The following is a 24,484-nucleotide window of genomic DNA, read 5'->3' as shown; positions in this document are numbered from 1 at the left end:
TAAATTTTAGTAACTACTATTCAAATACAGTAGTATAATTTTCGAAGTATAATAAATAATAAATTCAATAGAATACAGGTATATTTTAAATTGTTGTTGAATCATTTTGAATATGACTACCTTTTACCTGTAAATTTGAATAATTTAAAAACTGTTGGTTTGAATTTTTTATCTAGATACATAAATATTTTCAAAAAAAGTCATCTGATTAACTATTTAAAGGAAAAAAGGGCAATTCTCATTTGAATAAAAGAAGTCGGTACCACAGGAGTACAAGACACCCCTATATTGTATACAAATGTAAATAATTGAAAATATAGTTTTTAAATATACTTTACTTAATCACTTTAAAATTTAAAATTTGAATAAATTAATTATTAGAAGAAAAAAATGGAGTGATCATGCATTGTGAATCGCTCTAAGTATGATATTTATTACAATGAATAATAATCATAAATAATAATATAACTGATAAATTAGTTGATGTCGAACAAACTTTCATATTTTCCAATACAATTTGTTAAACATTATATTAATACTTTCTTTTTATATAAATTGACCAAAAAATACAAACCACTGATATGCGAGTACAAATGTAATTATTAGTACCATATTAAATAGCCATCGACATAATAATCGACTTTCAAACATCTGCGAAAGATTGAAAAAAACATAATAAAATTCAAATTTTATAAAACGAACCACACAAAACCCTATACAATACCATAATACGGCGGACACTAAACAATATTACGAGTATTATAATTTAATATAGTATGTATGGCTATTATCATTATTATGTGTGTTATGCACTTGTACGAATGTACAGTGTTTGTATACATGTTTGTGTTTGTGTATATTCATCAATGACTACTTACCTATTATATCCTACTTATTATAAGTAATAACAACTTGTATTAATACAGTGTGCAGTATTAATAACAATCCATTATTTTAAAGGTATATGTATTTACATAATTGTATGTGTACATGTAATACACACCATCTGCACGCCGGAACTGCAGAAGTAATTTTTTGGTTATTAAATGTACCGGTGAATTAAAAAACACAAAGCGGATAAAATGAAGGCGCATAATAACATGTATGATCAGGTATTGTATAAAACTACAAAGTATAATACCGTAAATGGAAATCCGGTAGGATTTTAGAATATAGGTGAGTCTCTGTTCTTTCTACTTTGGCTGCAGTGTTTTATATTATACCTAAACATTCTCTTATCAAAACGACTTCCGTTTTAAATATTTTTCGTGAACATCAAAAATATTCCATAGAAATTATATTTATACATTATGTAAGGAAATATGTTTAGATAACTTTTAAAATACCTCACATTCTCGTGACACTAAACGTCTTTTTAACATCGTGCATGTTTAATATAAATCATGATAACGTATATTTGTGTAAAAATTATGTTGACACGCGTTGTCATAATAATATTTGCTGCAACTATTGAAGTTGTTCTGTAAGACTGTTTTTTTTTATTTTTCACTGCATTTGTTCATTCTTCCACATAATTCATAGAATGCTGTGTATTATTTAAATTGGATATTATATAATTCAATGAAATAATTAAATTAACAGATAAAAAACAATTAAAAATGTACAAAAAATTAAACAAAACACCGATAAAAATATTGTTTGAATCTCACCATACATATAAAGCATAGTATTTTTTTTTTTTTTTAGTAAGGGTAGTTATAAACAGGGTAGAAATAAGTCACTTTCAGTTCTGTGTATGTAATGCACAAGAGAATCACAGAAGAGGTGACTATTGAGAGTATTGCTGAAACGGAATGGGGCTGACTACAATATTTCTATAGACCACTGCATCACAATTGAATATACCTACTCGCCGATCGAGTTTGCCGGCGTGTAAATAATCATCCCAAAGAACAAATACATCGCAGAAAACGTGCGAAACTACAAGCATATACAAATTGAATTTTTTTTTTCTTCAAATATTTATTATTGTTCTTGTAAATAATTTTCAATTTCTTTGTTTTTTCGATGAATATTTAAATGCCCATAACTGCTACCCACGCACATCCTGTCAAATATACCGTGCACCATTACAATATTATACAGCATTTTTTCCCCTTCAAAACAATATATTTTATTACCCGAAATTTTTTAATAAACAATAAAATACAACAAAAAAACTATGCAGTCATGTATAATTACACTACTTACATAATAAATTGTAGTTGTATATTATGTATAAATGTTATGCTAGCTGTGAGCACCCTTGCGAGAGATAAACAATTATATTATAATAACGGCGTACCTAACGTTAACTTATATAATTCATGTTTAACAACGAACACAACATTACACAACATGCATGTGTTATACACATATATATGTATAATATTTTGTTTAACCCCTTTACCACTCCAGATAAAATACATTATCTTATCTATGTCACTGCTTGTTGTAATTAGCATTTTCGTAATGTTTGAAGTATTTGTCAAAATATTTATACTTAGTTTTATATTTTAATTAAACGGCAACTTTCGTGTAACAACCATTCAATCTCTAAATAAAAATTGAACAGTGATATTGTTTTGTTGTAAATGTTACAGTTACAAACCACAAATTAAGTTTATATTACGCGGTGGAGAATATTTTTTTCTCGATTTAGTCGTTGCAAATATAATATTTTAATATCGCAGTAGTCATGATGACTATTTGTGCACTTGAGATGCACGCCTACCGGTATATTTATTTTATTACAAAAATACATTTTTTTTACGACGTCTATAGTTAATGGGCAACGAATTAAATACAATATGTATATTATTTTTTTAGATATTTATTTAATTTCTGAAGACTTGCAGAAAACCATCTAGAAACATTAAAACGCCAAAAGGTCGAAAAAAAATAAGATACTCTAGAAAAATAATGGTTTTATCTCGTGTGAATTGCGGCCGGATGAAACGAGATTTTGGTTATAAGCCAATAACGCGTTACGCGTATATACATTCCATGCAGTAGATTTTCGGGAAAACACAGAAAAATACTCGAATATCAAACCCCGTGTTTTGCCAGTAAAAATTAATTTTCAGTAAAATTAAAAGTAAATAAAACCATTATAATATTATTATAACATTATAATTAAGTTATGATTCAAGCACCGATTTCGCTTAACTTTGATCGATTCTCTATTTAGATTATTTCAATTCGAAGTCATTTATTTTGAACCACGAAGCACGATTATAGAGAATCTATAATAACCGTAATAAGAATATGCCATTGATGAAGAAAACCTAGTGTTATGTAAATAATAATAACAGCATGTCACCAACGTTTTTACTAACATATTATATAAATAATGAAACAATGGTTTGTTGCTTGATTAATCGCTCAAAAATGATACCATATATAACTATTATACTATAATAGCTAAACTGATATTATTTATTAAATTAAATATTTATTAATTGTTATAATAATATAAATAAGACTGTAAAATACAAATATGTAATTCAACATAATATTCAAATCATAGTCACAATACAAATATTAAATTATAAATAATAATTTTAAGAAAAATGTTATTATTTAATTTTATTACTGTAAAATGTTTGCTTTTGCTGTAATATCTTGATAAAATAATAATAATATTTAACTTTGTAACACAAACAATTTTTTTAATTTAATTATCTTAAATTTTTTGTTGAATATAAATAAACAGTAAATGTAAATAAAATTTATCAAATATTCTTAGATTTTGATTGATAACAAATTTAATTATTCATTTAAGTAGTTTCTAGTATAAGCTTTGAGTTTTTCACTACTTTAAAATTAAGTCAAACTAAATTCGATCTTTTTATAATATTTAATTTATAAAATCCAAATTCTTTGTAAATAAATACTTCACTCTAAAAGTATTTAATTTAACTTTCTCTATATTTTATTCAAAATTTCAATATTTTATTTACTTATTTGAGAAACTATATTCAAATATGATGTAGGTATTCGATTTTCATAAAACGTCAACATACGTTATTTCTGCTAGTTAGCTACAAACCTTCTTTCGGCTATAAATTTGAGAATTTTATAATATTGTATTTATGCAAAAACATACTTAGTAATAATACTTTTTAAAAAAATTTTCCAAATACAAATTATATACATAAATATATAACCTATAATTAGAAAACTAAGTATTCAAAGGTACTGATTTATATTTATTCATTTATTAAATCATGAATATTATATTAAAAAAAAAATTAAGTGTATATAATTAGTAATTACAATTAATTCTTAGTAAGTTTCAAAAATGTTTACTTATATTAAATCACTTTTATAATTTAACTGTATATTAAGTATATGAAAATATAAATAAGTATTCTATGGTATAAAGGCCTCAGTTTAATATTATAATTATTATAAAATGATAATATAACACTGTTATTTAAATAAATTAAATTTTTTAATATACCTACACTTATTTCTAGACAAAACATGCTTTTTTAAAAGAAATATTCAATTATATTTTTAATTTCACAAGATAAATTAAATTTTCTCTGGAATATTCAAAATTGTGTACTTAGGATTTTGGTATCTCGGGTACGATATTAATTAGTAACCACTCGGCCCATCCAATAACAAGCGAACCTAGTTATTACGTGTTGCCAGATAAAAATATAATTTTCAGCTTTCGATATTATTTCAAGAATAATTGAAAGAAGAAAAAATAATTATTGCCTGAAAAAATTGGGCACACTTACATATTATCTATTTATTGCAATACAAAAAACTTATTTCTTAAGTACAAAATAGAAAATGGTACTGTGAAGTAAATATATATAAATATTTAGTTGTAAACAGGCAATAGAATGAACTCTAATATATTTAATTCAGTATATATGTTATAGCCTATCTAAAAATGAATGATTTTCGATTAGTGATAAATTATATTTAAATTTGTAGTATTATATTTATTAATAATATTACGATAAAATGTTTTAATAATAAAATGTTACAATTTTTAATTTTATAATCAGTTTTGGATATGATGATTTGCATTGTTTTAAACATATTTACAAACACCACTCAACTACATTTCAGGGAGATAAGCAAAAGGAAACGAGTGTCCAATAATATTAGGTATCTATACCGTATCCACTGTTCAGCTTATGTTTTCTATATTGACGTTGGAATTTTTTTTTACAATTACTTAAAGGAAAACTTATGGATAACCTTGTATTGGATTTTTGAACCTTAAGTATAAATCACAAACATTTTATGAATTTTCAACTTCAAAATTCTTTGCAAATTTTCGTGATTTTGATATATTTTGTAAACATTTTAACTTAAATAATTATAAACACAAATTGTGACTAACAATTTTTGATTTTTTTTTACTACGATAAGTACAACTTATAATAAACCTTGTATAAATTTTCAAGATTTTTTGGATAGCCAAATTTTTTTTTATCGGTATTTTAAGAAAAAAAACTTAGGAAAGTCGAAAATTTCAATTGTCTATAAGTAGCTTAAAAAAGGTCAAAATATTTTGAAAATTTAATCGTAAATAGATAATCATAATATAAATATTTGGTGAAAATTTCAAGTATTTACAGTGATTCGTTTTTGAGTTACAGCAAAATCAAATTTTGTCAAAAAGTCGTTATGCGTAAAAATTCCCGTTTTTCCGTTATTTTTTCAGGGTTTTTCCCGACGCTTTTGAAAACTATTGAAATTTTTTTACTTTTGACCCCCCAAAGTACCAATTAGATGAATTTTCCTTTTCAAAGAGGGGCTGAAGTCAAAAATTGAAGCATTATTACTACTCCAAAAAGTGATGACAGACACAAAAATAAAAAAAACACACATCATTGTAAAATCAATACATTCATCACTCCGTTCAGAATCTAAAATAAAATATTTTTTTATTAATATTAAAAACACTATGCACTTTTCTCAAATATTGTGATGAATTTCTTCAGTAGGAATCTTCAAAAGAATTCTTTAAACATAATTTTTTCCTAAGAAAACTATGTCATATATTTTATTATAATACGAATAGGTATATGCCATAGAATAAGTAAATCGTATTGAAATGGATATGTTAATTTTAAATTCGATGATAAATTATTTCAAAAACAATTTTGAGCAAACCGTCTATCATAAACGTATTTTTTAAAGGGTATTTTATTATATATTTATATCTACATTATTAATTTATTTTTTAAAAGTAAATAGTAATATGAGTTTTTTGATAAAAACAAATCGATAACTGTTATTACCTGTCAATATTAACGTACCATAGACTGGTGTTAATGAATTCGACGATTGTGATATAAAAATGCTTAAAATCAATCTAACTATTTAAAAAAGTAATGTGTAAAATAAATAATAACATGCACAGTGAAAAAAGTTTTAGGTCCCGAGGAATAATATTTAGAATTTTAAAAAATTTTATTAGTCAAATATTATTTAATATTTAAATATAAAATATTCATAAATACTTAAAAAGAATTAAATTACTTTAAAAATTATATCATGTCTATTAAATACTATTATAAATATTTTGTAAATTTTTCAAGTACCCAAAATTATTTATTTTTGAATTACAATCAAATAGTATTTCGATTTTGTCAAAAATTGGTGTAATATAAAAATTCCTGTTTTTCCTTCATTTTGTTTTTCGGTTTTTATCCGGATAATTTAGAAAGGAACCATAATATATACATTTTTACTAAATCTAATTTAGACTAGAATTAATATTCGAAGTTAATGATTGAAATATATATTTATCCACTACTCCATAGAATGATAACATACATAAAAATAAAATAAATTCATCACTCCACTCAGAATCTAAAAGAAAACCCCACCTATTAGAAAATACCAATAAACTTATCGTTTTACTCAGAATCTAAAATCAAACATTGAGTGTCCAAATGTATATTGAAAATGTATGAAAGTTTGACACGTTATATAAAATGTAAATAATATTCGATTGAAAGAATATAATGCGAAAATAACGAATCTTAGGTTCGTAGAAAAGTTATCGTGTTTACTATTTTTAACAAATAAACCATGTGCATTATGGTCAGACGCAGCATAAAGTGATTTTATTCGTGGAAAAACGAGCTAAGATGAAAAAGCTCTGTAACCTAACACTATCATCTACCACTATATACATACACGAATATGTACAGGGTGATTCACCAAGTATGCTTATGGCTCATCCCCATTTTGCTTCTTTTATAATGAATTTATGAACATTATCATGCTTATAATTTTTAAGTGTATGTAAAAACCATATTTTTAAATGCTTGGACTTTTATATCGTTTAAAGAGTGTCCTGTTTTTAACAGTTAATTTTTTGTTGTGAATTGTTAAGCGGTTAATTTCTTCGAAAATGTTGGTACATAATCTAAATTGAAATGTGTATAAGTAATTTATGAAATATTAATGATAAACCACTAAAGATAGTACTCCGTGATAATATATAGAATTAAATTATTTAAATATTTTATTATTTAATATTAGTTTATTAAAACGCTATATAATTTGTAAAAATTGTCCAAGGATAATGATAAGTACTAGATTAAATATTAGTATATTACATAGGAACATTTTGTATTCTATTAAAGACTATTATTATATAATGGTTATAATTTTTATTAGTTCATAAATATTAAAAACTTAGAAGCTAAAACTTTGAATTTGGGTTTATAAAAATGTTCAAAAAAAAATAATCTACTTAAGAAGAATAATTCATTGTATATTTTAATAAATAAAAAAAAATTTGTACATCCATAGCAGAATACTCATTAAAAGTAAAAAACAATGTTTGAAAATATGGTCCTTATGTATACTTGTACGTTCATAAAACCAGGATAATAAAATAAAATGTATTGTTTAAGGGCGAGAAGAGTGATCATTTCTAGCGGATCGCCCTGTATATATTATAGTTGACTTCATGGATGATCGTACACCACGGTGGATTGTTAATAAATCGGCAAGTGTTGTATTGTATATGGTTCTCGGTCACACGATTTTGCGGTTCGGTAGGTAACGAATTGTTTCGGCAAAACGGATAGAATAAACGTCGAACACCACTAAGGTGTATAGGTGTGTGTATGTGTGTATTATTCTACAGAAGTGCAGAATAATACACATACACGCAGTATACCGGTCACCCACATTTGTGGTTAAATGTATTGCTGTAGTCGTGTTAAATGTAAGGCTAACACCGTGAAAGGCCGTCGAATACCGAAAGTTATCTACACACAAATACGTATGTATACATTAATTTACAATAATATATTACCTATATTAATCCGCTAAGTATATAGTTTAATGAAGTGGTGCCACTATAAATCACTATATTGTACGTTGTAAATAATATTTTATACACCAAAACAAGAAAAATTGGTGTTGTAGTTGGATTACTTACATCCCTAAAGGTTGTGAGAGTGGTCTAGGATAATAAAATATACCATCAATACTATTCACATGTATTACTATAGATATCATACGTGTTTCGAATAATGTATAATATGTAATTCCTTAGATTAGGTAAGGTTAGGTATTTGGTATAGAATAATAAAATATGTAACAATAATTTAAACTAGTACGATCTGATTCTGCGTCGCCGCAATGCGATTCAGTAGCCTAAAGCTCGGAAATTTAATATAATTGGTCGAATTTATACCACACTATACGTTATAAAATAATATAATATATTATGATCAAACGTAATAATTCGTTATACCTACCGAATTTAAATTGAAATTAATGTTTTAATTATTTTCAAAACGCAGTTTGAATCCTTTTTTTAAAACATTAAAAAAAAGTAATGTGTAGGTAGTAGTTGCGCCAATTTCTGTAATTGTAATTTGTGCCACTTATAAGTACAGTAATTTATACAAAAGTACACATTTCATATCTACAATAATTACAATTAACTTATACATTTTTATTTTATTTTATATATACTTATTAATAATTTTTTAAAAATATATATATATTTATTAAAATTAACTTAATAAATGATTGATTTAAAAAAAATATTAATAAGTTTAAAAAAAAAGTATTATTGATTAATGTAAAGTAGGGCAATTATATTCAATAACCATATTGTGTAGTTTTATGTTGATAAAATTACTAAAATTAAACTGTAGATGTACCTAATGAAAATGCATTTTAATTTTCGCAAAAATTACATATGCCTTGCAATACATCGACAAAAATAATTATTTCACACATTTTTCCACGAGTTACCACAAGATATACGTTTACAAGTAGGTATATATGTTAAAACTGAGTTAAATTGAAAACTGAAACCATTGACTTTGATCGATTATATCGTCGAAAATGGCACGTGCACGCGCAGCCTATTTTATTCAATAGACCATACATTAAATTTGTATTAAACCTTGTATATAGATATCATCGTGTTACTCGAAGAAACCATACAATTCATTACATACATGTTTTCTATGCGTCTTTTTTTTATTTAAAGGATTTTTCGGTATACTTTTTTAAGCTTCCAGTTTTAATATAAATTCGTCAAAGTAAAAAATAATCATTACGACCATAACATTGCCAATTGCAATAATGAATCATATATTATAATAATTACTGAAATAATGATTACAGCTTAAAAATAAAAATTTGATTCCTTAATGTTAAACATTTTTGTCAGTATACTCATTGAACTAATATATAATATTATATAGATGGTGTAATAAAAACTTTTGTTATACAAAAAAAAAAAATGTGCTTATTTAATCTTATGAGTATATCCACTACTCATATTTTTATATTAGAGTTTGTTTAAATTGGAAATATAAAAATAAAAATACTGTTTTGGCTCCCATGGTTTTGTTTTGCGAAAGCGCCCAAAAGAAGTTCGACCTATAAACTTTGTGAAGAGGGGGGTGGTCGTCGAGGTCAAAACGAAATAGACTACAATTCTCGTAGGTTTTCAACTTCTACAAAAATATTAGGTACACGTCAACACGTGTATATAAATTCGTGTTAGGGCGATTATTCAATGTATATATTTTATTATATACGATATCACACTACTACACGGGCAATGTGAAGCATATATTTTGTGTTTAGATTTGTATGTAACATGATAACATGATTGACAATTTTGAAGAAAATGTATCAATTATATAATATATTATTATCTAGTATAAAAATAAAATGGGTCAAAACAAAAACGAATTAAGTCAAACAATTGAGAAAATCTTATATTTTTTGGCGAAAATGATTGGCAGCATTTAAAATTCACAAAACATTTACCGTTAACTCAAAATCTAATAGGATTGAGACCAAATTTACATGTAACGTTACATATATAATTATTTACATTATTTATATATGTAATTTTTATAAATATTTCAAAATATTTTATATACGTGAACCATAATGTTTTATTCAAATTCGAATCGACTAACTCTGAATAAATATACGAAATGCAAATAAACTATTATGATGCTATTATAAAATAAGCACAAGGTATTGTATTATATCATATGAATTTAATGTAATATGAAATGTTAAGTACACATACCTATATTATATTTAAATTCTACTCAAATATTTTATGTTCATACATTTCGTTCAAATAATTGGAAATAATAAAAATATGAGACTTATATTTTTGATTTAACAACAATTTAAACAAATAATTAGCATACATTTATGTAGATGTATTAATATAAATGTATATCTAATATAGACAATTATGTATATATACTTGTTTCGGAAGTTTAATTCAAAAGTTTTCAGGTATCGTTTGTTACACAAACTCATTATAATAGTAGTACATAATCATTCAAACAATTAGAATTATTTATATAGTCAGGAAAACTTGAACTAAATCATAAAGTTACTAACCAATAATGATATATCGTATAATTAGATAAGACAATAATTGGCGGGTATCACTAATCTAGAAATTCCAAAGTTTGACATTAACTTTTTATCCAAAACAAATAAATAAATTCTAATGTATTTTCTTTATTTCAATTGTTTTATGTCACAATTATTAATCTTGTGATGCTATTAAATTTGTTATTTTTTACTAAGTTATGTATGTGATTTAATCAAACTTGGAATATTGCAATGTTAGTTTTATTGAACAGTGAAATCCCATGGGTCCTCTTTCGACACGCATTTTAATTTTATTTTGACTATATGGTCACATAGAAACCAATAATTAAATATGCTTTGATATTATTTCAGATTTTTTTTATTGTTGAATTGATTTTTACTCACAAAAATTAAATTATTATGATATTAACTAAAAAAAAAAACAAAACCACAAAATACTTTCCTAAAACTTTATATTAAACTAAACACTATACAATTTATATAATATTAAGGGGATACAAGATCTTAATCGTAATGTTTTTACGATTAAATTTTCTCAATTTAATATAGTTTAATAAATTGATTTAGCTAATTAATCATAATTATGTTTTATAATGTTATTTTAATCATTGAGCAAAGATATTCTATTACTTCCTGAGCTTCGTAAATTCTGGATATTTTTATTTGTTTATTTTTTATAAGTCGATAATTTCGAAATAATTATGTAATTACCTAATAAAATACGATTATAATGGTATACCTAATAGACAAAACGAAAAAAATTACTCTAAAAATTAAATTAAGTTATTACATAATTTATTCAATATAATATATAAAAAAAATAAAAATAATACAATAAATTGTACTTTACATTTGTGCTGTACATTTTATATAAAAAAAAATTAACTACATTAACTTTCCATGAATTAAATTATAAAGTACGTTGTCACTAGTTTAATTATTATAATATTATTAAAGGATACCTAGGAATAATGCATAATTCATTACACAATAATAATATAATTACGTATAATAATTCTATTCGACATCACTATTATTAATTATAATTTGTTCCATACACCAAGTACTCCCGTAGATACCAACGTACTTGATTGGTATTTAATGATTAATGTGATAGATCTGGTGAAGTATATAATGTAAATATTTGTAGTTATACTTTATGCAGTACAATACATCGCACTATAAAAGACATGAACAACTACGAAGAACAGAAAATAACACTACATATTATTATAATATCATTGGCATTGTGGTTACAATTTTTAAATATTTTATATTGGTATAATTTTACTGCACAGAGTTACTCGTGTGCGTAAGAATTGTTTACGTATTTTAAATCAGGTGATAATTCGTTATCAAACTCGACGTGCTATTATACCATATAAAATATATTGTATTATAACGACCACGAATAAGAACGCCTTTGATTATTAGGCTGACTTTTTGATGTTGCAATTACGTAAAAATAAAAGAGTAAAAAAAAATTAAGTTAAAAATCCAAAGGTAACTAAAACTTGTTAAATCAGACAAAATGCCATAAGAAAATCTAAAGTCTATAGATTATTTTCTACATGTGCTGGAAAATAAAATTATCTACCAGATACTAGTATTAAATTCACGTGCACTTCACCTGGCTCGAAGCTGTATAATATAATAAAACACTAATTTAGTTCAAATCAACTTAAGTCCAGTGTTGTTACTTGCAAAATCCGGTGTTGATAACATGTCTGGTGCGCATGCACTGGCAAAAAAAAAGACATGGTCATGCAAACCAGAGAACAGCTGGCGAATTTATGAAAAGCCTCTACGTTTACAAGAACCTAGCTTGGTGGTAGAAACCTTTATTTGGCTATCCATGTCTCTGGCGGCACATAAGAAAGTCACACGTCTTTATTGCCACAAAATACGTGACAATTTCTACAGGTCCTTATTATATAAAGTACGAATCGCCCCTCTCATCAGTGATGCATATTTATATTGGGGGTTACCGTCATCTGCTCGTGACAACCCTACTGATATTTATTTATTATTTTTAAGTTGTTATACAATGATAATATGTGAGCATTGTGAGCATATCGTTACAATATCTTCTCGTTTACTAAGATGTGTTTTATAGCGTTCGTCGCATACCACAAGTTGAGATGGTATGTCGGCGTATACATTATAATGTTTATATAATATGTATATATGTATATATATATGCATATATGTATGATGTTTACATATATTTTTTTCTATTTACACACTATGATTGCGTTACATGTCATGTTGGAACAACTGTGTAAATATTGAATTTTTTTTTCTTCAACAGAACGCCAAGGAAAAATCTATCGCAGTGATAATAGTTATTTTAAAGGCCGTCGTGTTTATATAGTGTACATATTATTCTGTTTAATTTGTTTTAATCATTAGAACGATTTTAATTTATTGTCATATATGCATTATTCTAAAATAATTCTGGCGTGAGTGCGTAGCAATAAACGGATGATTACAATTTAATACATTGTAACTACAAAGTTTGACTGTTAAAAACAGTTGAAGATATGAATGTTATGTTATATTATATTCTTAATTTTTATATAGATACCTAAATTGTGTTTGAGATGTATTTTCGTTGTGACATGATTTCATTAACAAAACGGTGATTTCAGAAGTATGCGATTTCTGAGTTGGTAATACTAAAAATCATTAAAAGATAATAATATATTCCAACTTCCAAGTATAGTTTTATTATTTTTTTCCCAATATTTGTGAGTGAGTTACATGGAAGTTTCTTATGGCATTACTTCCAAAGTGGTGCATACAGAAAAATATACAATAACAAATATAAATAAATATAACACCATTGTAAGATAATCAATATACACTTCGTTCAACTTGAAATCGAAAAGATTGGACATGTATAAAATAGAAGTCTTGAGGGCATTACAAAAGTATGAAAAATTTACAAATTTATGTAAAACAATAAAATAATTTAATAAAAAGAAAACTTTAAATTTGAAATACACAATGCTAGTAATAAAATAATCACTAATTTCAGTTCACGAAATTATAACTAATGAAAAGGCAGTATTTTTATCAACATTTTAAACCATTAAATCAAGTTAGTTTTACAACTCTTAAAAGAGTTCGTTTTGATTTTTATAAGATTTTTATGCAAATTAAAGTTTTTAACTGAACAAACACAATTATTATATAAATAAATATATTATGTTACTAAATGAAGAAAACATATTTTATTTATAAACAATATAGTTAATGTATATTTATAATTATTAAAAGGCTTTAGAGTACCTATAGTGTAACAAAAGGTGTAAATAAGTATCTTTATAATCGAAACATATTTGTATATGAATTATAAGGGGTAATCATTTTCAATTGTCAATAAAATCGTTTGTATTTGAACATGATTTTTCAATAGATATACTTATATTTAAGTTGTAATCATTTATAATTATTTAAGTATGTTTTTTTTTAAACTGATAAATGATTATAATTCTTTTTCTTGCATATAAATAACTTAACAGTTATAAATAAACAAATACAATTTGTCTCATTTAATGCCAATATAGTAATTCAATAATAAATTATACATTTCGACATTAAGATTTATTTATATATTATTGAATTTATATGCCCGTCACATAGCTGGTAAACCTAGTGAATATTATTTAATAGAGTACAGCATCCAATCAATATTATTTTCCAAAAATGGTATAGTACTATAGTATATTAAATCAAGGTGTTATATTTTTCTATCTTAACCATTAATTTGTAAATTATATAGAAACACAATTATAATTAAGCAAATTAATATCGTAAAGGCTATATAATAAAACAAATATTTTCCAATTAATATTCCAACCATATTATTTAACTATATTATACTATGATATTTCAAATAATTATTAGGTTGTGATATTTATTATGTAAATAGTTTCTATGAAATTTATTTTTAAAATTAAAAATTGTTTTTAAAATTAGTATAGTAAAATCCACTCTAGAAAAGACGTCTGTTCGCGTTATTAGTTGTTAGTACTTAATCTTATTTGTGTTCTAAACCATTAATTACAAATTAAGAACATTTTATATATATTTTTTTTGTCATATTTATTTTGTTTATACAATCAGTATTACATTTTTTTTACATTAAGCACAATAGATGGAGGTTGGATAAAAAAGGCTTGGTTGCCGGTTGGTTTGATTGAAGAAACTATTCAATAATAGTATTTCATGGCATGGGTAGGAGTATTTTATAATTAAAATCATAATATATACAAGTAATTGCAGCTAGTATGTTTTTATTCCTGAAATTAATATACACTGTATAAACTATATGGAAGATAGTTAGAAGAAGTTAGTGCAAAAAAAAAAATTAATAAATAAATTGAATTAGTTAAAAGGAAGTCAGTGAAAATTCGTTTTCTCCTTCTGACCGAGGCTACAAAAAGAGAAAACAGAATATAGTGCGCTGACATCCTAAAAAATCGTTTATCTTACTCGATTTATACAAGAATTTGTATAATTGTAGTATATTAGAATAAATTCACATACATTCTAGTCATATATATTTTTGATAAGCATTTGAAGTTCAAATACGAGCGATATTGGATATTCGAATATATAATATAATGGTTTATCCTCAAATTATATATGTTTATTTTATAATAATTATTAAAAATAAGTATTACAAAATATTCGTAGTGACTTGCCAAATTATCTATTGTTCAATTATCAGTTTTTACATACAATGAAATTATCAATATATTTAAATTAATATTAGGGCATTTATACCACGAACCTATACACACCGCTGTATAGTAGGTACCTTTTTATTGATTTATAAGTTAAAAATAATATCATATAATTTAATAATATTTTCAACCAACGAAATTATTTTTAGTGATATACAAATGATAAAATATCCTAAATTGAGGCTAACACACATCTCCACCCAAAATCCTTTTTTGTCTGCAATGGTTTGTTATTGAATTAGAATTTAACACATATGTTACAATGACCTACTCAATAATGAGGAACACTCAAACTTTAATATAGGTACAGCGATCTATAATACATCAGATCACTTATCCGGTTTTATAAATAATATTTATTTTATTTCATAATTACATCAACATATTAATACGTCTTATAATAATATGGTGTAATAAATAATATATTTTAAATGTTTGTACCTATTGACTTTTTCAAAATTCCTGAAATAATGGTTCTACACATGTTTTATTATACCTACTTATTAATTAATATATTTTATAAAAAAATCATCTTTCGCGCTTTATATCACATTCTAATAATAGCTAATAGTTAGTATAACATTAAATATCACTAAAACTAAAATCAAAAGCAGCAATTGCTTTTTGATAATAAATTGTCGAGATCACAAATTATGTTCAACTCATTAGACGTTAGGTATTAACTATAAACATAAACCCGGGGCTTACTTTTTGGAATTTTAAAGCGTCATTATATTGTGTTGCATACCATACAAGACGACAAATCTTTTGAGAGCGCACCACACTAATGGTTACTAATAATACTGAAACATAATAACATTCGTGGTAAAAGCTGCATCGTACCTATATAACAGGAAGTGCTGTAATTTTAAATTAATTATGCCATACAATTTATAAACTAAATAATATTTACGTGTAAAATTTGACTGTCTTGTACATTTTTGGCACCCATAACCGATTTAATATGATATTACATTGACCTGATGGTATAATAATAATATAATACGACGTATATCAATTATTTGGTTCATCATTGACTTTATATCAACAAAGTGGGCGTTAAGTATTAAAACTTTTTTTTTTACTTTTTCACACAACGCAACAAATTCATTGTTATAAGTAGGTACGAATAACTTAATTTTTCACCAGTTGAAAAAATAATACGTTACGTTTAAATCATAATATGTTTATATTCCTTGGTTAATAATTTATTTGACACGAACATGTAATATTTCCTAAACCGTGACAGCTAATGTCTAAGAATAAGTAATAGACAATAGTATACAATACAGATTATAAGATGCATAATATTTTAAAATATTATTTTATTATTTAGAAAAAAAACCATCAAGTTGCAAAATTACTATAAACGACCCATGTGATAATTAAAAAAATAATAATAATAAATTTAACTGAGTTAAGTTAATATTTTTCTCCGTAATATTTTATCAAGAGCTGATATTTTTTATCCACTTGTGTACTCGTATGTATCGATTTTGTTAGAATGCATACTATTTTATTGTGGTCTTATAATATTATTATCCAGTTTATATAGTTATTAATTTAAACGCACTATACATGATATAATAAATAATAATAATTCTAACGAAACGCGTTGTCGATTTGTTTCAGTGTGCAACGTCACGATAAAAGCCGATATGTTGTTGGCCCGTTCAAACTCGACGTTCGGCCAGATCAAATCTCCCGCGCTGTCCGGCCCGAATTATTGTTGGTACACGCTGGACCCCGGATACGACAGACGAGTGGAACTACAAGTGTACAGGCTCGTCAATGCCGGCCATTTCAACGGTTCCAGGCAAGTAACGTACACGCCACTATAACCTACCGAAAATCGCCGGCCGGTTTGTAGATAAAACGATAATAATATTATTGTTGTGACGCGAGGTAAAATCGATAAAAACAATCGTTTTACTTTTATACATTATACGCCACGTGATATTCAATAGCTCGTAATATAATACCTGTTAAAACCATTTATCTTATATTTTCAGTATTTTTTTTCTACGCGGTGATTCTTCACCAAGCGTGCTTATCTCCATTTTTCATTTAATAATGCGTTTATTTCAATTCTGATTTTTGTAATTTTTAAATATATTCAAAGACCATATTTTTATATTCTTTAGATATTTTTTTACTACTCCAGAAGTGTTTTGTGATGGTACAAACACGAAACATTTGTTTTTAAATGGGAATCCTCCTCCAATTTTCACTGTAAATTATTTTTTGTATAAATTATAATTATTATTCTTTGAATATATATTTTTTAAATGTTTTATGCATTTGATTCGAAATTTGAACGAGTAGTTTTTTAGGTATCGAAATGTTTACAAACATATAAAATATATGTAATATTTGAACTCGTGTTTGTATTATTCTTGGAATATTTATATTATATTAATATTTTCAAATCACAAATGTTGATAAGATTCATTTTTAATTAATAAAATTGTCGAGTCATCAAAGTTAAATAGTTCAAAAACTACTCTACTGAGTTTTGATTTTGATTATGTCAACATTTTCGGAAACGTTATAGTTATATTGAAAAACAAAAAAAGAGGTGTTTTCATTTGATAAACAAAAGTTTTTGTTTCTACGGAATATACTTTTCACCGTACGAGTATTAAAAAATATCTCATAGATTTTATTATACGATATAAGTTCTAGGTAAATGGTAAATATTTAAGAATTCCAAAAATCAGAATACCTATGAATAAATTGTTTATATTATGAAAAAAATGGAAGTGAATACTGAACATACGGGGTAAATCACCTTGCATGTGGGTTCACACGTAGCATGTGTAAGGGTAAAGGTGACACTTCGCAAGAACACGCTCATTTAAAGTCATAGGTTTTATTTATTACACATGCGACGAGAAACAAAACGAACTTATGCAATTCAAACGTTGGAATACAATAATAACGCTAAGGAAGATTGACTAGACGCGGGTTTGCTTACGTAGGGCTTGACAAATGGATCCCCGAGAGTAGTTCAATGCGAGGAAAACGTTTGGAATGAAAGTGATGTCAAGGTTTCAGTTTCTATACGAGGAACGGCGCGGTATGGTGGCACGCAGGGTTCTACCTTCTACGGTAAAAACAAAACGGACACGATATAGTGCACCGCCCGTTCTAGTCACGTGTGACGATTCCCCATAGCTCGTTCGATCTATGCGGTCGGTGAGGTGTTAGATACGTAACAGTGTACCATCATGTCGTAGGCGTATTATTCCGCGCCAAGGAACGGTTGTTGTAGACACCGCGTTAAAGTATGCCCAACATTGTACGTTTATCCTGTTGTAGTATATTATGTAGTTTGATATTACCGATTATGGTTTATTACTGTGTTTTAGTATGTTTATTCGGTTTACACAATAATAGTTGTCACCGACAGTGCTTATTAGAAAGCGCAGGGTGTGACATGGCATTTATAAAGAAAAAGTAAAATTTCATTTTTTAATTATTTATGTTTTATAGCAACTCTAGTAACACTACGTGTCACGTAACGTTCTGTGGGTATATACGATATTAAAAATGATTTAATTGTATAAATCAGAAAACTAAACTGTTTGAATGCACCTACCTAGTTGCATACGGGTGGAGGGGGTATCCAAAGTTTCCCTTAATGATCCTGTGAAATTCGAATAATTTCTAGTTATTCCAAATAAATTATAAGCTTTGCTGAAAAATATACCTTAAATTACTAATATATTGGACTATTTTTTGAAGACGAAGAGGGGGTGTCCAGATATAAAAGACACCCTCCTCCCCTCATCCCAAATACACGAAAGCACTGACCAACTACCATTGATTGAAGTTAACTATAATAGGACATCGGTAGTACTATATTATAATATCATATAATTGATAGTAGGTAATTGGATCAGCTTCAAAAACTAGTTAACTATTAAATATGAAAATAACTACTAACAAAAAGATATTATTGGTTCTTTTTTAGATTTTTTGCTTATAATTTTACCTCCCATGTTACCTCCCTACATTTTGACAGATGGGCGCTCTTGGTTGTCACATATTATATTCGTCAAAAATATTATCGACGTTTATATAATATATATATATATATTACATATATGAAAATTTAATAATGAAAAAAAAACTTACTCCAAGAAGATCGTTGTACGTTTTTAGAGATATCAAATACTCGACAAAATGTCGTTATCGCCTGTGCGGGTATATTACATCTGTGCAGTGTGTATATAATAATATTTAGCTTATATTTGAATTCGCAAGAAACGCCGAAACGCAAACTAAACGATTGTGTAGAAGCAGAAGGGAGTTGGTTAAGCTAATTTATTCGTCGGTTATATTACAAATTCCCTTCTATATTTGCATCATTGCCCATTGGCCTCGATATAATATTAATATTCTATTTAACAACTGAATTGACGATTATGAACATCAAATGATGTACATACTTTATTGTTGGAATTTAACATTTACAGTTGTTACGTTGTAACAGCTATCGAGAGTTTTCCCTGTTTTATTTTGAGCTTCAAATATATGTATTGTAAAATCAAAAACATCTAACACAAAGATAATACGTATTAACGTATTGTTTTTTTTATTTAAATTTTATACAATATTACAATTAAAAACTGAAAAAAAGTTTTGACACAATCAATAAGCTTAAAAAAAAACTACATATTTAATAATATATTATAAATATTTATTTTAATAAATACCTACACAGCATATGATATGCATAGGTATTATATATTACATAATAATGTATAATTCAATAGTACTAAAAATAAATCCTCTGTAGCATAATTAAATTAACTAAAGATACCTAATAGTTACATACATTTAGAATTTGTATAACATTCACTTAGCGTGTATAACAAAATTAAGTTTATACATTTTAACATTCTAATTATGATAAAACTGATGGTTACTTTTTTCATTGATATTTTACTTAATAATATTTATTTATAGAAATAGTGGTTTTTTTTTGTTATTATTATTTATCATATTTTTTTTTATTGGAAAAAACAAGACCCTCGGCAAAATAAGTAGTTATCATACTTTTGTGGTCGGTTATTTAAGTCATTATTCCATATCTAATTTTGTAACATAATGAATCATGCTTGATTTTCATATAATATTTTATATATGAAACTATTTTATATTTTAAATATATTATTCAAATAGTAGCATAAACTTAAAAATTAAAATAAACTCTTTAAAAATAAAAATAGTGGCCTCAGAAAATAAAAGTAAAACATATAAATTGTCAAACACTCAAACGTACGTAATTATTAACTTTTTAAGTGATTATTTTTATCAAACGGTTGAACGATTCGTATAACATATTTTGTATGTTGGTATTAGGTATAAATTATTTAAAAATAAGAGCATCATAACGGTATCACGTAATTTTAAGCGCGTAAAGAAAAAAAAATTCGGGGGGTTTATAAACAATTTACAATAATCAATATTACATATATCATTTTATTACTTTTACATGAAACTAATTTAAATACATAAAAAATAGTCCAAAAATTAATTATAAGAGTTAGGTTAGGTATTATTTTATGTAGAACTTGATATATTAAAGTACAAAATCTCACTTTCGTGGTAATCTGACAAATCTATTTATAACATTTTCAATTGTAATAGCATTAATAGCATTTCGATATATGTTAAGTAAAGCCAATTGAGTAAGTCTAACTTGTTCCATATTGTTCATAAAATATGTTTTAAGCCTTCGTAAAGTTGAGAACGATCGTTCAGCTGTGGCAGTTATAACAGATATTGTGGCTAAAATTTGTAAAAGACTGCGTATGTTTGGGAAAAAATCATAAGAAATATCAGACATATATATTCATTTTTATACTCATATTTTAACTTCTGCGTTTACATAACTATTAATTTTTGGTGGGAGTGTTTGAAATTTGAATCCCATTCACTGTATACATAATATGTATATATAATTTGTTTTGTACATAAAACAAAATTAAAATTAATTGAGAAAATATTTTAAAAGTATAAGATGAGTACTAAAAATTAAAATGCAACACCTGATTAGGTTAAAGTCGTAACGTTTTTATTTATTTAAATGGTAAGAATAATTTTATGAGCAGACATGAAAAACATTAGTAAGAAAAGCCACAAGGAAAACTAGAATCCTATTTTATGTAAGTATGTGTTATACTGGCATCAAGATTCAACAATTCTATTTGTGTCTAAATAAAAACAAGTGTTTTAAATGAAAAAGAAAGACAATTGAAAATTATGAGCTCAGTGTTCTGTAGTTTCTTAGTATCAAGGGAGGAGAAGTTTAAAGTGATTTGAAATAAAGAGAATGGCCGGAAGTTGTGACCTAATGTAAGTTACAAAAAAAGCGACTACTTGGCGCCTGTTAAGATTAATTTTCCAGAACTGATGGTGTATAATACATGAATTTTAAGAAAAATTGTTTTGTGCCAAAAGAAATATTAAATGCAGTAGGAGTAATAACTATTTGATTTTCTAATCAGACTAGATAATTTTTTTATAGCACGTGAAAAAATGTTAGCAAATAAATCGTATTAAATGGAAAATGTCTTGTCAGATTAGCGCAATGGCAAGGTTTATCATTTTCTTATTTCGAAATATCCGTATTACAGACTTAATAATATTCTTGGAAAATGATTTCATTTTAACCGAAGGATATGAGAGTCTTAAGAACTAATCAATTTCAATAAAAATTAATATGTCATGACATACATTAGAAACAAAAAGACAGACATGCAATAAATCGGAAAGAATAAAATCTATGAAAATAATAATTAAGTTTTAAAAATGTATGATGTGTTTATAAAATAATTGCTAGAAATATTTGAAGTTGGAGGAATCAAACTATTGGTGTAAGTATTTTAGGTTATTTTAAATCTATTTATCTATCTATTTATTTTAAATATATCTTAAATAAGTAAAAAATAAAGATTTCGACAAACTTTTAAAAATAACATCAGCTATATGGATTATGAAATCTAAAGTGCTAATTATTAAATATTTTCATATTATATACCGTACCTTTTATACGGCTGGTCGTAAAACATTTATATTGGTAACATAATATACCTATTACATATTTATTTGGCTATATTAAAGTAACCAGGTAATTTTATAAGATTATGAATTTTCTTTAGATTTTTATTTCATAATATGTTGATATCCGTCATCAATAATCTAAAACAATGTTATTGTGGATTTTTGGCTAATTCATAACATACCATTAAATGTCGGTAAAAGCACTTTTCATTGCAGATATTCTTTTAAGAAGTTTTTGGATTTTGGTCTAAAATCGCACGTACTTATGTCCAACTTTATCCATCATTTATGAAGCAAATGACTTGTTCTGTCACATTTAACTAATAAGTTTACTAATAATTATTATAATTAATTTTCCCGGAGAATCTCAAAACTAAAAAAGTGTATATTTGCTAATATTTAATTTTTCTAATGTTGTAATAATATCTTATCGTAACAAAAACAACAGACAACCACAATGCATATCAAAACAAAGTTTATAATTGTGTTTATTAATTTTAATGATTAGATATCACTTAAGTTTTTGCTTTTAAAAAACATTTTAATGTATCCATTATTCTGTGTCAAATTACACGGTTTAAACTACAGGTTTCGGTAAAAAAATCGATTATAACATAAACCTTAAATTACAAAAATAAAAAACAACTAATAAACGAAGTAATAAAATTTCAATTTTTTGTACCTACCTAAAGTGTAACAATATGAACTGTTTATCGAATTAAATACTTCTAAATTATAATACGATATAAAACGAAACGTATAAACAAGTATTTGTTTTATATACATAATAAAATGAATACGTCAATATATTTTTTTTTTTTCAATGACCTGAGAGAGAATTTTTTTTATGCGCCAGTTCAACGATGACAGCGGCACAATAAACATACTTGAAGAGAGGGTAAAATCCGAATTTTAATCAATTCTAGTAATAAATTCTAATAATATATCATAATAATTTCATATAACTATAACCAATTTAAAGCATTTTTGACATTTAACATGAATGACAATATAGTCTACACTTAAGTAAAGATTGACTCAACCATAATCTTTAAGAGGACGTCGCATTCGCATGTGTTGTCTTCACGTACGACATAGTAAATTTTCGTTCACTATAGTCATTCAATAGCGTGCTTTTAGTTTTAATATTAGAGTGAATTGACTTATTATCAAACGTTTAGATAGGAAATTAGTTTTTTACAATATTTTAATTTTTAGGTGAGTTATGAGTATAAAAAATATTAAATGTTTGAAAATGCTCATAATTCACTCAAAAATTAAAATATAGTAAACAATCAACGAGAAAAAACAGATAATGTTCTTACCTAAAATTGTAATAAAAGGTCAATTCACTCTAATAATAAAACTAAAAGAACACTATTGAAACTGGTGAACGAAAATTTACTATGTCGTACGTTTGTAAAACAGTGACAACACATTCGAGTCCTCTTAAAACAAACGTCTAAATACCTATTCGTTTTATAATTGTTTTTCAATTGTTTTACTACCACGTGTTTCGATGTAATGGAAACATGTCATGTGTATTTGAGTATTTAGTTTAACTATTTTAAATTAGATATTCAAAATAAAATAATCGGTAATTATAGTTTATGTAATAATAAACATCGACTGCTGCAATTATAGATGCTTACAAAAATACTTTAGTTGCATTTTAATGATGTTAACTTTAAATATAAATTCCTGGACAATTATGTTAACCGGTTAAATAATATTATTATAGTCCATAAAAGTACGTCGAATACAAA

General features: G+C 25.5%; 1 protein-coding gene across 2 annotated transcripts in view; it reads left to right on the top strand.

The window, feature by feature from the left end:
* The window catches only part of LOC132929930 (uncharacterized), a 175,395-nt gene that overhangs the window by 120,632 nt on the left and 30,279 nt on the right, over window positions 1-24,484 (top strand). For both annotated transcript variants that reach the window (XM_060995574.1, XM_060995573.1), the window contains one exon: window positions 17,277-17,460. In XM_060995574.1, the coding sequence (XP_060851557.1) occupies window positions 17,277-17,460 (184 nt within the window). The remainder of the gene's footprint in view (window positions 1-17,276; window positions 17,461-24,484) is intronic.

This window comes from Rhopalosiphum padi, chromosome 4 (genome assembly GCF_020882245.1).
Source record: "Rhopalosiphum padi isolate XX-2018 chromosome 4, ASM2088224v1, whole genome shotgun sequence".
In the NCBI taxonomy this organism is placed as follows: Eukaryota; Metazoa; Arthropoda; class Insecta; order Hemiptera; family Aphididae; genus Rhopalosiphum; species Rhopalosiphum padi.
This window is presented reverse-complemented; position numbering and strand designations above follow the sequence as displayed.